Below are 15,194 nucleotides of genomic sequence, written 5' to 3'. Positions count from 1 at the left end.
TTGTGGAGCAGAGTGGGTCAGTGTTGTGCCCCCCTCAGCGTCGCCCCCTTGTGGCCAGGCTGGGTCGAGACAGGACGGGAGTCTGGACACCAGGCTGCAGTACCTTGTTGGTGCACTGCCTGACTGTGTTGATGAGCTCCTGAATGACAAGGTCGATACATTTGATACAGGGCTCTTTCAGCTTAATGATCTGCTTTTTCACAATGGCCTCAAACGCCAGGTCGGGAGTGAACAGGCCCGTTCTGAGGACGCACAAAGACACAGACGGGGGGAGGACAGAGATAAGGGACAAAAAAAAAAAAAAACAGAGAGGTAGGACGACAGACAAGTTATTGTCCAGAGAGATAACAGACAAACAGACAAAAGCAGATCGACGAGTCAGTCCAGACAATGAGAACAGTACATATAAAAAAAATCAAATAAAAGATAATAAAACAGACATTCACAGACAGACAGAAATAAGGAAGAGAGAGCAGAGCCAAGGTTATCAGCATACAAACACGAAACAGCACACAAATCAGTGATTGATGTATGCACAAGGAAATAGGAAGGAAGATATGACAGACAAATAGAGGTGGGGAGGAAGGAGTGGGGGAAGATTACATGGTTTAGATTTCACATTGAACAACCACCATTTGAGTGTATGATAGGCCGTTCTGTGGGAGAGTGATCTGTGGGCATTTTAGGCTAATTGCTCTGGGATTGCTAAGCATGCTGTGTGTCAGTTTTACATGAAAGGAGGAAACAGAGAGGATTGACAGTGAAGAGGAAGGAGCTGAACACAGTGGTGGTGGTGTGTGAAGACACAGGACGGCCCCTCTCCTCCACTTGCCTGACACCATGGACATTCTTGATGGCATGACTGATCTCCCTCCTCAACTCCTTCTCATCAAACACAATCTGACAGAGAAAAGAGAGAAGAACAAACAATAGAAAAACTGTTCATCCATTCTGCACTCCAAAATTCACACTTCTAAACAAGTCTACCAACTGTGGTCAAAACAGTCAAGCAGGCAGATGAACTTCTTGTAGAAATATTGTGACAGTGAGTATTGAGACCGCAGCGCTCACCTTGACCAGCTCGAAGGGGAAGCGCTCGTGGAAGATCCGGTTAATTTTGGCACCGCCCGACAGCTCCGCTGTGTCCACCTGGTCCCCAGAGCCCTCGATACGCTTCTCAAAGTCCACCCCAAACTGCTGCACCATCCTGGGGAGAAAGACAGAGAGTCAGGGTCAACTCTGGAGCTACTCATTATGGTGGTGTGTGTGTGTGTGTGTGTGTAGGTGTGTGTGTGTGTAGGTGTGCGAGTAGGTGTGTGAGCGTGTCCTCTACTCACTGCAGCAGGGCCTTGGTCTTGCGTGTGGGGTCGTCGGGACGGAAGTTCTTGTACTCCTCCACCTCTTTCTCCAGGGAGAGCACCTGGCTCTGCAGCTTACTGCGCAGCCCAGGCAGAGTGTCCCTGATGTGGTTGGTCAGTTGCTGAGGAGAGAGAGAGGGACACCATGAGTGAGGGAGGAGAGGAGGGAGGAGAAATGGAAGGGATAGAATGAGCGAGAAGGAGAATAGGAGGGGAGAGAATGTGTAGTGAATGAAAGATCAAGTGAGTTTCAAGGAACATTATAGCCTGGTTTAAGATCTGTTGGTGCCGTCTCTCAGACTTCACAAGAAAGCAAAAAAACTGATCTGGAAGTCAGACTAGAACATCAGTGTAGAATAACAGAAAGGTGAACGTTGAGTAATCTCTCACCTGGTTTAGTTGTTTCTGCAGGTGTGGGGTGCCCATGCGCTCGGCCATGTGTCTGTAGCCCGGGTGAGACAGGAAGAACTTCCTCTCAGCAGCCAGCGCAGCGCGGATGTCCTTCCTGCCGTCTATGTCCTTCTGACTGCGGTTCACCACGCCGATATAACCTGGAGAGAGAGCGCACACTTATTCCTCTGCAGTCAATGAGGTGTGTGTGTGTGTGTGTGTGTGTGTGTGTGTGTGTGTGTGTGTGTGTCTCCCCTCACCTCTACGCAGAGGTAGCAGTTTGTTCTCCAGGATGTCTTTAGCATCCGTCCCTTCGTCCATCAGGTCCAGCTTTGTGATCACGCCAATAGTGCGCAGACCTGAACAGAACCAAACAGTCTTCATCTCATCATATTAATCCTGACTACTGCCTGTCCACCATCCACCCAGCCTTCCATTCCTCATCTCCTTCAACTCAACACAATTGTTCAGTAGGAAAAACAATGGGGGGAAAAAGATCAATTAGCGTTTGTTATTGAACAAGTCCAGGTACTGCGTCAATGTTTCAGTCTATTTGGTGCACCAAATGAACACCACCCAGAAATCAAGTACCCATCCTCATCCTTTGGTCCTGGGAGTTCCAATAGAGAACCAGTACAGCAGCACTAGGCTAGTCCCTTACCCTGTGGGTCCACCTCCTTGGCGATCTTGAGGGCGTCTGAGTTGGCCAGGTCCTGGTTGGCGGGGGTGACGGCCAGGATGAGGCAGCTCTCCTTGGTGATGAACTGCAGCAGCATGTCCCTGATCTGGTGCTCTATGTCCAGCGGCTGGTCCCCCACTGCCACCTTAGTCATCCCCGGCAGGTCGATCAGAGTCAGGTTTAGCACTGAGGGCGAGATGGACGGGGAGAGAGGGAGAGATGGAGGGCGAGATGGAGGGGGAGGGAGAAGGTTATCACTGTTGCCATGTAGACTGCCTGATGTGTGTGTTACATTGTGTATACATGTCCTTGTATGGCATGGCGAAGGTAGTTTCTTTGAGAGGTTGATACATGAATGCAAGTGTTTGCTGCGCTTTTATGTGTGAGTACGCATGTGTCCAACTGAACGTGTGCATACATATGTTAAAATTACCCCCAAATGAATAACTGTTGGTGAGCATTACCGTTAGGGGAGTAGACCCGGAGGTTGATGGGGATGGGGGAGATGCCCTTGTTGGAGCCTGTGATCCTGTCTGTCTCCGCCTCGATCTCCGCCCGGACCTCCTCAAAGTCCACAAACTTCCTCCCTTTACAGTGTAGGAACTCTGCATACTCTACAGACACAACATAGAGAGACAGAGCGAGCGAGAGAGAGAGACAGACACACAGCGAGCGAGAGACACACAGCGAGCGAGAGACACACAGCGAGCGAGAGACACACAGCGAGCGAGAGACACACAGCGAGCGAGAGACACACAGCGAGCGAGAGACACAGATAGAGAGGCACAGATAGAGAGGCACAGAGACAGAGACAGAGAGACAGAGAGACAGAGAGAGAGAGAGAGAGAGAGAGAGAGAGAGAAGAAAGTCTTTACCAGGCACCAGACAGTGTTGCTGAGTGGAGGAGGCAGGTCAATGGCAGCAGCAATGAGGACAGACAAGGCCATGGTTGTATGAGAATTCAGACTCACCGGCTTTGTTAAAGCACAGCTGCAGGATCAGAGGTCTACGGGTAACAATGCCTGATCCTCGAGGAAGAAAATCCCTGAGAGAGACAGAAAGAAATGAAAGAAGAGGAAAAATGTATTAAGTGAGGGAGAGAAAAAGAGACCAAGAAAGTGAGGGGGCGAGCCCCAGACAGACAGAAAAAACAGAAAGTCAAATTACTCAGTACACTAAAAGGTCCATTTCCTCACACTATATCCTGTGCGAAATAGATGAGCACGGGGAAATGTAACACTTCATGACCCGTCTGTCAACAAATTAGAAGTGACAAAGTAATTTGGTCTCATGATGCCCCTGAAGATCAATTAATTTGCTCAGCCACTTTGTTGCCATGGTTACACAGATTTGGGTAATGTGGCGATTTAGAACGATGCACTCAGTCACTCGTGGTTTCACAGCACGATGGAACAGGGGAGAGCCTCTTGATGAGGAAGCAAGGCGAGGCGCATACTTTCAGTTGAATATTTCAAGTGATTGTGTGTGTTGCAAGCTGGCTGTGTTAATATGTAAGATATCGCCTAAGATAAGATTACGTCCACAGTAGCCATGATACTTGACATTGAGCGGAAGTATATGTAATACATTCACTTATCTGACAATTAAGATGATTCATTAGTCCTAGCCAGTCCACATCGAACATAGATAAACAAAAAACGTCCCTTTTCAGGACCCTGTCTTTCAAAGATATTTCATAAAAATCCAAATAACTTCACAGATCTTCATTGTAAAGGGTTTAAACACTGTTTCCCATGCTTGTTCAATGAACCATAAACAATTAATGAACATGCACCTATGGAATGGTCGTTAAGACAAAGAGCTTACAGACTTTAGTCAATTAAGGTCACAGTTATGAAAACTTAGGACAATAAAGAGGCCTTTCTACTGACTCTGAAAAACACCAAAACGGTCCCTGCTCACCTGCGTGAATGTGCCTTAGGTATGCTGCAAGGAGGCATGAGGACTGCAGATGTGGCCAGGGCAATAAATTGCAATTCCCGTACTGTGAGACGCCTAAGACTGCACTACAGGGAGACAGTACGGACAGCTGATCGTCCTCGCAGTGGCAGACCACGTGTAACAACACCTGCACAGGATTGGTACATCCGAACATCACACCTGCGGGACAGGTACAGGATGGCAATAACAACCTCCCGAGTTACACCAGCAACGCACAATCCCTCCACCAGTGCTCAAACTGTCCGCAATAGGCTGAGAGGCTGGACTGAGGGCTTGTAGGCCTGCTGTAAGGCAGGCCCTCACCAGACATCACTGGCAACAACGTCGCCTATGGGCACAAATCCACCGTCGCTGGACCAGACAGGACTGGCAAAAAAGTGCTCTTCACTGACGAGTCGCGGTTTGTCTCACCAGGGGTGTTGGTCGGATTCGCGTTTATCGCCAAAGGAATGAGCATTACACCGAGGCCTGTGCTCTGGAGTGGGATTGATTTGGAGGTGGAGGGTCCGTCATGGTCTGAGGCGGTGTGTCACAGCATCATCGGACTGAGCTTGTTGTCATTGCAGGCTATCTCAATGCTGTGCGTTACAAGGAAGATATCCTCCTCCCTCATGTGGTACCCCTCATGCAGGCTCATGCTGACATGACCTTCCAGCATGACAATGCCACCAGCCATACTGCTCATTCTGTGTGTGATTTCCTGCAAGGCAGGAATGTCAGTGTTCTGCCATGGCCAGCGAAGAGCCCGGATCTCAATCCCATTGAGTATATCTAGGACCTGTTGGATCGGAGGGTGAGGGCTAGGGCCATTCCCCCCAGAAATGTCTGGGAACTTGCAGGTGCCTTGGTGGAAGAGCGGGGTAACATCTCACAGCAAGAACTGGCAAATCTGGTGCAGTCCATGAGGAGGAGATGCACTGCAGTACTTAATGCAGCTGGTGGCCACACCAGATACTGACTTACTTTTGATTTTGACCCACCCCCCCCTTTGTTCAGGGACACATTATTACATTTCTGTTAGTCACATAATTAATCACACCATTTCTGTTAGTCTGTGGAACTTGTTCAGTTTATGTCTCAGTTGTTGAATCTTGTTATGTTCATACAAATATTTACACGTTAAGTTTGCTGAAAATAAACGCAGTTGACAGTGAGGACGTTTCTTTATTTCTCTGAGTTTATTTGAACTTTAGTCTGACAGAAACATGGGCCTACAGTGCAGACTAGCCTGACCATGTGCAACTGTGCATAGAGTTGCCTATTGTTGTTTCTTTCTTGTGTATATTATGTCTGTTTCCCTCTTAAAAAGTGACAGACCATCACCAGGCACCAGTCAGGACCATTCCTAACCCAACAGCCCAATTGAGTCATCTCTCAGAGGGGAACCCATACCCCACAACCACCAGCCACCACACCCTGCCTCTCCCCAGGACTCTCCCGCTCTGGGCTGGGGCCCTGCTTGCCTGCCTGCTGTAGCCTCTAGCCTGACTTTGGGGCTCCTGAGTGGCGTAGCGGTTTAAGGCACTGCATCTCAGTGCTAGAGGAGTCACTACAGACCCTGGTTCGTTTCCAGGCTGTATCACAACCGGACGTGATTGCGAGTCCCATAGGGCGGCGCACAATCGTCCCAGCGTCGTCCGGGTTAGGGTTTGGTCGGGGTAGGCCGTCATTGTAAATAAGAATTTGTTCTTAATGGACTTGCCTAGTTAAATAAAAGGTTAAATAAAATAAATGAAATGTGCAACAGAAAACTCCCTACATCTGGTGGTAATAATGCTGAACTCTGGGCCTGGTACAGCACAGTCCAACAAACCTACCTCCTCCTCCTCTTTCTAACCCAACATCTAATGCCACATGCAGAGAGACGCCTGAGGGAATGGAGATAGCTTCTAGTCTAAAGCAGACTGACTCTATGTGTCACACACAGGACAATCAGGATGGAGTCATACTGTTGACTATTACAGAGGCACTCACACTATAGACTAGACCTGTTGAACAGTGGGAACATTCTGGATGGCCTGAGTTCAGCACTAATGTTGTGTGCTGCAGATCATGTAGAGTGCTTTGTTTGTCATAGAGAAAGCCTGCCTAACTGGGAGAGTGGGATGCCAGTATAGAAAAGCTCTGGCAGGGGGTGAGAGAGAAAGGGAGAGGTGGAGAGAGAGGGGGGAAAAAGGGAGATGGTGCGTGAGGGAATAAGGAGAAAGGGAATAGGGGAGAGAGGGAAAGGGAGAGGGGGAAATGGGGCATGAGGGAAAGGGTGAGGTGGAGATGGAAAGGGAGAGGTGGAGATGGAAATGGGAGATGGGGCATGAGGGAATAGGGGAGAGAGGGAATAGGGGAGCGGGAATAGGGGAGAGAGGGAGAGGGAAATGGGAGAGCAAGAGCTGGACTAGCCTCAGTGGAGTGGACACAGAGAGCAGACTGAGGACGTGTTGAGAGAGGGAGCTGAGGAGCAGAGAGCTGACCTCCAAGTGTTAATGTATTACACTAGTTATACATCACCACCACTTTCACTGGACCCCACCTCTCCCATCACACACACTTCATCAGTTCAACTGGACAAAGACGGACACACAGCCACATGATCACAGTATCACACAGATAGTCAGAGACACGGCCAGAACAACATACTTCTGTGAGTACATGCACTTTGTGCACAGAAGAAATACATGACCTAACACACACACACACACCATATCCACAAAGATATACAGCCATAAAAGCCCCCACTAGAAGGGAAGAGAGGACATGTGGGTGCATGTCCATTATTGATGTGCTGTAAATGATAGAGGAGCTGAACAGATTGTGTATCATTCTATGCATTATGAATAGGCCAAGCAAAGACCAGCAGTCTCTGAGCCTCCCTCCTTCAATGCCGCAGAAAATAGATATAATGAAAGAGAAGGGTCAGACAGAACCAACATTGAACACTCCCCTGCCTCTGATCTGACTCTCACTACCAGGGATTCCACAGCCATCAGGGTTGGGGTGAATTCCATCTAAATTCAAGATCAGGGTTTGAGTAGGATCCCTATGGAATAAATCTACTGACAGAAATGGAATTGTTCCCAACTTCAACCAACCCTGACTGTTATACTGAGGCTGGAAGCAGCCCGGCATGGTCTGGTTCAGAGAAGCCTATGTACTGTAGTAGACTGGATGACAGTAATAGACTGTGTGACAAGCCTATTACATATGCTCAGCTCTGCAGTAGACTACTTGACTGTTGTAGACTGTGTCCCTGGATTACTGTGTAGACTGTGTCCCTGGATGACTAGTAGACTGTGTCCCTGGATTACTGTAGTCGACTGTGTAGTAGATGTGTTCTAGACTGTGTCCCTGGATTACTGTGTAGACTGTGTCCCTGGATGACTGTAGTCGACTGTGTAGTAGATGTGTTCTAGACTGTGTCCCTGGATTACTGTGTAGACTGTGTCCCTGGATGACTGTAGTCGACTGTGTAGTAGATGTGTTCTAGACTGTGTCCCTGGATTACTGTGTAGACTGTGTCCCTGGATGACTAGTAGACTGTGTCCCTGGATTACTGTGTAGACTGTGTAGTAGATGTGTTATAGACTGTGTCCCTGGATTACTGTGTAGACTGTGTCCCTGGATGACTGTAGTCGACTGTGTAGTAGATGTGTTCTAGACTGTGTCCCTGGATGACTGTAGTCGACTGTGTAGTAGATGTGTTGTAGACTGTGTCCCTGGATTACTGTGTAGACTGTGTCCCTGGATGACTGTAGTCGACTGTGTAGTAGATGTGTTCTAGACTGTGTCCCTGGATGACTGTAGTCGACTGTGTAGTAGATGTGTTCTAGACTGTGTCCCTGGATGACTGAGTAGACTGTGTAGTAGATGTGTTATAGACTGTGTCCCTGGATTACTGTGTAGACTGTTTACCTGGATGACTGTAGTAGACTGTGTAGTAGATGTGTTCTAGACTGTGTACCTGGATGACTGTAGTAGACTGTGTAGTAGATGTGTTCTAGACTGTGTCCCTGGATGACTGTAGTAGACTGTGTAGTAGATGTGTTCTAGACTGTGTACCTGGATGACTGTAGTAGACTGTGTAGTAGATGTGTTCTAGACTGTGTCCCTGGATGACTGTAGTAGACTGTGTAGTAGATGTGTTCTAGACTGTGTCCCTGGATTACTGTAGTAGATGTGTTCTAGACAGTGTACCTGGATGACTGAGTATACTGTGTAGTAGATGTGTTCCAGACGGTGTCCCTGGATGACTGTAGTAGACTGTGTAGTAGACTGTAGGGTTGGGCGGTATCTAGATGTTCATACCGTCATACCCTTCATGTCCCTTTTTTCCAGGGTATACAGTATTACCGGAAGTGCAGACAAGGGGCGCTATTTCAAAATAATGTATATTTTATTTATATTTTTGGGCGCACAAAACAATTTAGGCAACAGAGATGTTGGTCCAGGAGGGGATTGAATGTCTCTGGTGTAACCAAGAAGCTTGATCTTGACATCTAGCCCCTTAGCTAGCTAGTTAGCAAACCAAAATGCATAGCTGGAGCGCCGAGCTGGATATCATTTATTTGACGCATCTTAGATTTCCTATAGTTATTCTTAACTTATAGTTCTAAGCAATGTTCTTACATTTTTTTGAGGGAAAGGTGCACATTTCAGGTCAGCGGAGCGCAAATTTGAACATTGTCAAAATTCTGTGCAACTTCCGGCGTGTGCTTACTGTGAACACGGAGGCTGTACCCGCTTTAACTTACAGTTTTAAGTGGCCAAGTAGTGTACTGTGGCTATTTCATCATAATGTATGCCTACCAGAGTGGCCTACCATCAAAAACAATGAAGTGAAAAAGCATCCCATAACATTACAGAAATAGATGTTCTATCATTCAGTCTACAGTAGCAGCAAATGTGTGGTGTTCAGTGTAGGCATACAGTGGTTCGCCCTTTAAAAGTTGCAGCGTACAGCAACGCATCTTGCATGGTGCCGCAGAATTCTATGGTACGCTATTTAAGTGTCAACCACTGGTATCATTAATGCTAGTTTGACCACCAGAGAGCATCTTTGAGAAGCATTTAATAGCCTTCAATAGTGGCTGTACTAGAGAATTTAAAACCTTTTTTGTAAAAACATAGTATATGGGACTGATATTAAGAAAATTAATTAAGCAACATTTCTGCAAATGGTGTTTCTATTCCAAGACAAACAAAAAAACCTCTGGGTTTCCGTTAGGATGGAGCGGAAAATATGGCGCTGTACAACGTGATGGTCGGGAGTAGGCTACAGTACTGGGCTATTTAGCTAAAGAATCCCCATGTCGTGTTGGCATGCAGGAGACCAGGGTTCAATTCCCCGACGGGGAAGAAGGAGTAGGCTGTCCTTGTGAATAAGAATTTGTTCTTAACTGATTCCATATGTGTTATTTCATAGTTGTGATGTCTTCACTATTATTCCACAATGTAGAAAATAGTAAAAATAAAGAAAAAGCCTGGAATGAGTAGGTGTCCAAACTTTTCACTGGTACTTGCTTAATTAATATTATGGTGTTTCTACTCCAAGAAATATGAAAAACCCTCTGGGTTTCCATTAGGATGGAATGGAAAATACGGCGCTGTACAACGTGACGGTCTGGAGTACAGTACTGGGCTATTTATCTATAGAATCTAGCTAAATTTAGCTAAAGAAGGAGTAGGCTGTCCTTGTAAATAAGAATTTGTTCTTAACTTCTTGTCAATATGGGGGCGCTGTTTTCACTTTGTGAAACTTCGTTCCCAAATTAAACTGCCTCGTACTCAATTCTTGCTCGTACAATATGCATATTATTATTACTATTGGATAGAAAACACTCTCTAGTTTCTAAAACCGTTTGAATTATATCTGTGAGTAAAACAGAACTCAAGTTGCAGCAAACTTCCTGTCAGGAAGTGAGAAATCTGAAATCGGGCACTCTGTTCCAGGGTCAGTTTATTAATTTGCATGTAATCTATGAGTCGACATGCACTGCATACGATTTCCCCTAGATGTCAGTAAGCAGTGAGAATTGGAATGGGGTTGTTAGGCAGATCTGAGGCCGTATAAAAGCTCTTGGAACCGGGGGTGCACTCTTTTCAACGTTCGTCATGACGCAAGACAGACCTCAGGATGGCATTCTGAAAAGCTCTCGTTATATGCCTTAGATATATCCGGCTCTGATTTTATTCGATATAGGTGTTAAAAACATCATAATGTAGTTATTTTAAACCGAGTTATATCAGTTTATATCAGTATATTGCGATTTTCTGAATTTTCTTTGTGCTGCGTTATGAAGAGTTGGACACGTCTGGGCCACATAGGAATTAGCAGCAAACATTAGCTAAGTTGAAGACGACAATCTACAACCGAGCAACGATGATTCTGGACAAAGGACAACTTGCACAAGATTCTGATGGAAGCTCATCAAAAAGTAAGAACAATTTATGATGTTAATTCGTTGTTCTGTTGAAAAATGTTACACTACTATTCCGCCATTAATTTTGGTGCGGTCTCGCTTTAACGCACGCTGTATGTCGTAGTAACGTTAATTTTAAAAATCTAACAGCGGTTGCATTAAGAACTAATGTATCTTTCATTTGCTGTCCAACCTGTATTTTTTAGTCAAGTTTATGATTAGTTATTGATTAGATTAGGTGCCTCTCCCAAGATTTCTCCCGACATTTTGTTGGCAGCTTGGCTACTATTCTCATTGTATAACCACGATTTGTGCCGCTAAATATGCACATTTTCGAACAAACAATATATGTATTGTGTAATATGATGTTATAGGACTGTCATCTGAAGAAGTTTGAGAAGGTTAGTGAAAAATGTAATATCTTTTGCTGGTTTATTCGCTATCGCTAACGTGCATGAATCAATGCTGCTGTGTGGTTGGCTATTGTAGTAAGCTAATATAATGCTATATTGTGTTTTCGCTGTAAAACACTTAAAAAATCTGAAATATTGGCTGGATTCACAAGATCTTTGTCTTTCATTTGCTGTACGCTGCGTATTTTTCATAAATGTTTTATGATGAGTATTTAGGTAATTCACGTTGCTCTCTGTAGTTATTCTAGTTGCTTTGGTGAGAGTTGTGATGGTGGCTGCAATGTAAAATTATGATTTATACCTGAAATATGCACATTTTTCGAACAAAACATATGCTATACAATAAATATGTTATCAGACTGTCATCTGATGAAGTTGTTTCTTGGTTAGTGACTATTTATATCTTTATTTGGTCGAATTTGTGATAGCTACCTATGCAGGAAAAAAATGGTGGGGAAAAAAAGTTGTGTCTTTTGCTATGGTGGTTAGCTAATAGAAATACATAGTGTCTTCCCTGTAAAACATTTTAAAAATCAGAAATGATGGCTGGATTCACAAGATGTGTATCTTTCATTTGGTGTCTTGGACTTGTGATTTCATGAACATTTTATTATATGATATCCCTGTCGCTTTAGGCTAGGCTATGCTAGTCAGCTTTTTTGATGGGGGGGATCCCGGATCCGGGTTTGTGACTCGTTAGAGGTTTTAACTGACTTGCCAAGTTAAATAAAAGGTTACACTTAGAGCATAACATTTTCTAATTCTAGTCTAACCAATCAGAGAAAATAAAATCTCATTGATATATCAAGACCAGTCCCCATGCTTGTCTCAGAGCAGCAGGAAAGGTTCTAAAATAGTTGTAGGCTATTGCTTCAAATCCTATTGCTTCTAACTTCAATATGCTCTTTAAATAAATAAGACCTACACCACTTTTAACAGCACATTACTCAACACTAGTGAGACTCACGTCGTCTACGGTAGGCCTACATTATATCAAAAAATATGGCATGACTCTCCGCCAATAATTACATATAGAGGATTTGAGGAATCTAACTTAAAACCAAAAGCCACCTCATGGGTTTCCCGGTGGCGGCCGGCATGGGTATCGAACCTGCATCTGTAGCAATGCATTTTGCACTGCAGGAGCCCCCATCCACAATGTATCAAAATACAGAGAGGTGTTGGTAAAGGTATATTGTCCTGCTAATAGCCATTATGGGCTATTTTAATACTGTACATGGTGTCTAGGCCAAAACATTTCTTTATTAAAGACTATCAGAAAGCATGTTGGTACTGATTTATTTTGATCCAAAGCCATTAATGAATGAGTCACTCAGCTTTATGTAGGTGCTGGGCTATGTCATCAACGTGATAATATACACTGCTCAAAAAAATAAAGGGAACACTTAAACAACACAATGTAACTCCAAGTCAATCACACTTCTGTGAAATCAAACTGTCCACTTAGGAAGCAACACTGATTGACAATACATTTCACATGCTGTTGTGCAAATGGAATAGACAAAAGGTGGAAATTATAGGCAATTAGCAAGACACCCCCAAAAACGGAATGGTTCTGCAGGTGGTGACCACAGACCACTTCTCAGTTCCTATGCTTCCTGGCTGATGTTTTGGTCACTTTTGAATGCTGGCAGTGCTTTCACTCTAGTGGTAGCATGAGACGGAGTCTACAACCCACACAAGTGGCTCAGGTAGTGCAGTTCATCCAAGATGGTACATCAATGCGAGCTGTGGCAAAAAGGTTTGCTGTGTCTGTCAGCGTAGTGTCCAGAGCATGGAGGCGCTACCAGGAGACAGGCCAGTACATCAGGAGACGTGAAGGAGGCCGTAGGAGGGCAACAAACCAGCAGCAGGACCGCTACCTCCGCCTTAGTGCAAGGAGGTGCACTGCCAGAGCCCTGCAAAATGACCTCCAGCAGGCCACAAATGTGCATGTGTCTGCTCAAACGGTCAGAAACAGACTCCATGAGGGTGGTATGAGGGCCCGACGTCCACAGGTGGGGGTTGTGCTTACAGCCCAACACCGTGCAGGACGTTTGGCATTTGCCAGAGAACACCAAGATTGGCAAATTCGCCACTGGCGCCCTGTGCTCTTCACAGATGAAAGCAGGTTCACACTGAGCACATGAGCACATGTGACAGACGTGACAGAGTCTGGAGACGCCGTGGAGAACGTTCTGCTGCCTGCAACATCCTCCAGTATGACCGGTTTGGCGGTAGGTCAGTCATGGTGTGGGGTGGCATTTCTTTGTGGGGCCGCACAGCCCTCCATGTGCTCGCCAGAGGTAGCCTGACTGCCATTAGGTACCGAGATGAGATCCTCAGACCCCTTGTGAGACCATATGCTGACACGTGCACATTTGTGGCCTGCTGGAGGTCATTTTGCAGGGCTCTGGCAGTGCACCTCCTTGCACTAAGGCGGAGGTAGCGGTCCTGCTGCTGGTTTGTTGCCCTCCTACGGCCTCCTTCACGTCTCCTGATGTACTGGCCTGTCTCCTGGTAGCGCCTCCATGCTCTGGACACTACGCTGACAGACACAGCAAACCTTTTTGCCACAGCTCGCATTGATGTGCCATCTTGGATGAACTGCACTACCTGAGCCACTTGTGTGGGTTGTAGACTCCGTCTCATGCTACCACTAGAGTGAAAGCACTGCCAGCATTCAAAAGTGACCAAAACATCAGCCAGGAAGCATAGGAACTGAGAAGTGGTCTGTGGTCACCACCTGCAGAACCATTCCGTTTTTGGGGGTGTCTTGCTAATTGCCTATAATTTCCACCTTTTGTCTATTCCATTTGCACAACAGCATGTGAAATGTATTGTCAATCAGTGTTGCTTCCTAAGTGGACAGTTTGATTTCACAGAAGTGTGATTGACTTGGAGTTACATTGTGTTGTTTAAGTGTTCCCTTTATTTTTTTGAGCAGTGTATAACGATATTTCAGGTTATTTCGTTAAAAAAACATGAGCGATTTTAATCTGAATAAAGGCCAAAATAATATTTGTAAATGCCAAAACATGTATTTCTGTTTTTAGAGGGAGAGAAACACTGGGCCAATTGTGCGCTGCCCATAAAGGTCAAAATATAGCCCTGCTAATATCCATAATGGCACTGTACAACGTGATCGTGTGTGTTTGAAAGAGTATTTCCAGTAAGCAACTATTTGTTTACCTTCATTAGACAACTTTGTTCCAATATTTCTGTAATTCAGTGATATTTATTCCCATAGTAATTCGTTACGGATCCATAACTAAATAAATATTGGCATTTTGAAAGAGTATTATAATTATTTTATTAACGAAAGCATAAAGATGCCATTATTAGTTACATTGTTTTAGTTTGAACGTGCAGACTGGCACTAAGAACAGAACAGCGGGAACATTTCCCTAGTCAGCGCCATTATTAGTGCAATGCCCCTTAAGATGTTGCCAGTGTGGCGGCCCCCCCTTGGGACCAATATATATTGTCCTGCTAATAAGAGGGTTAATAATAATATATCTGTGAGAATATTCAACAGGCTTTTATATCATTCTAAATTAATAATAATCGCTTTGTTTAAAAAAATAACAATATTTTGGAAATTATTTCGTTTTCAAATAACGTAAAATGAGAGAGAAAAAAGGCCATTCTTGAACATGGAGTGAGACAATGTCACTAATTTGTAAATAAAGCCATTTAGAATGATTTATTTCTGTTTTTAGAGGGAGAGAAACCAAAAACCGACAGTCATCTCATGGGTCTCCCAGTAGAGGACGGCACAGGTATTGAACCAGCATCTGTAGAAACACAGCTTGCACTGCTATGCAGTGTCCTAGACCGTTGCGCCACTCAGGCGCTGTGACAACGTGACCGGTCAGTTAGAGACACAGTAGTCAGTCAGTTAGAGACACAGTAGAACCCAAAAGCATAAATGCAAAAGCATAAATCCCCTCCCAGTCTGGCGCAATGAAGTGGTGAC

At 45.1% G+C, this 15,194-nt stretch overlaps 1 protein-coding gene across 9 annotated transcripts in view; it reads right to left on the bottom strand.

The window, feature by feature from the left end:
• The window catches only part of LOC120039808 (dynamin-2), a 40,694-nt gene that overhangs the window by 18,029 nt on the left and 7,471 nt on the right, over positions 1–15,194 (bottom strand). For 6 of the 9 annotated variants that reach the window (XM_038985182.1, XM_038985210.1, XM_038985202.1 and 3 more), the window contains 9 exons: positions 3,399–3,472; positions 2,892–3,041; positions 2,410–2,613; positions 2,009–2,107; positions 1,749–1,909; positions 1,338–1,480; positions 1,072–1,207; positions 833–900; positions 104–242 (listed from right to left, as the gene is read on the bottom strand). In XM_038985182.1, the coding sequence (XP_038841110.1) occupies positions 104–242; positions 833–900; positions 1,072–1,207; positions 1,338–1,480; positions 1,749–1,909; positions 2,009–2,107; positions 2,410–2,613; positions 2,892–3,041; positions 3,399–3,472 (1,174 nt within the window). The remainder of the gene's footprint in view (positions 1–103; positions 243–832; positions 901–1,071; positions 1,208–1,337; positions 1,481–1,748; positions 1,910–2,008; positions 2,108–2,409; positions 2,614–2,891; positions 3,042–3,398; positions 3,473–15,194) is intronic. The other 3 variants (XM_038985188.1, XM_038985203.1, XM_038985216.1) reach the window with 1 other exon arrangement.

Source organism: Salvelinus namaycush, chromosome 3, assembly GCF_016432855.1.
Source record: "Salvelinus namaycush isolate Seneca chromosome 3, SaNama_1.0, whole genome shotgun sequence".
Lineage (NCBI taxonomy): Eukaryota > Metazoa > Chordata > Actinopteri > Salmoniformes > Salmonidae > Salvelinus > Salvelinus namaycush.
Note: the sequence above shows the minus strand (reverse complement) of the source record. Positions and strands in the feature narration are given on the sequence as shown.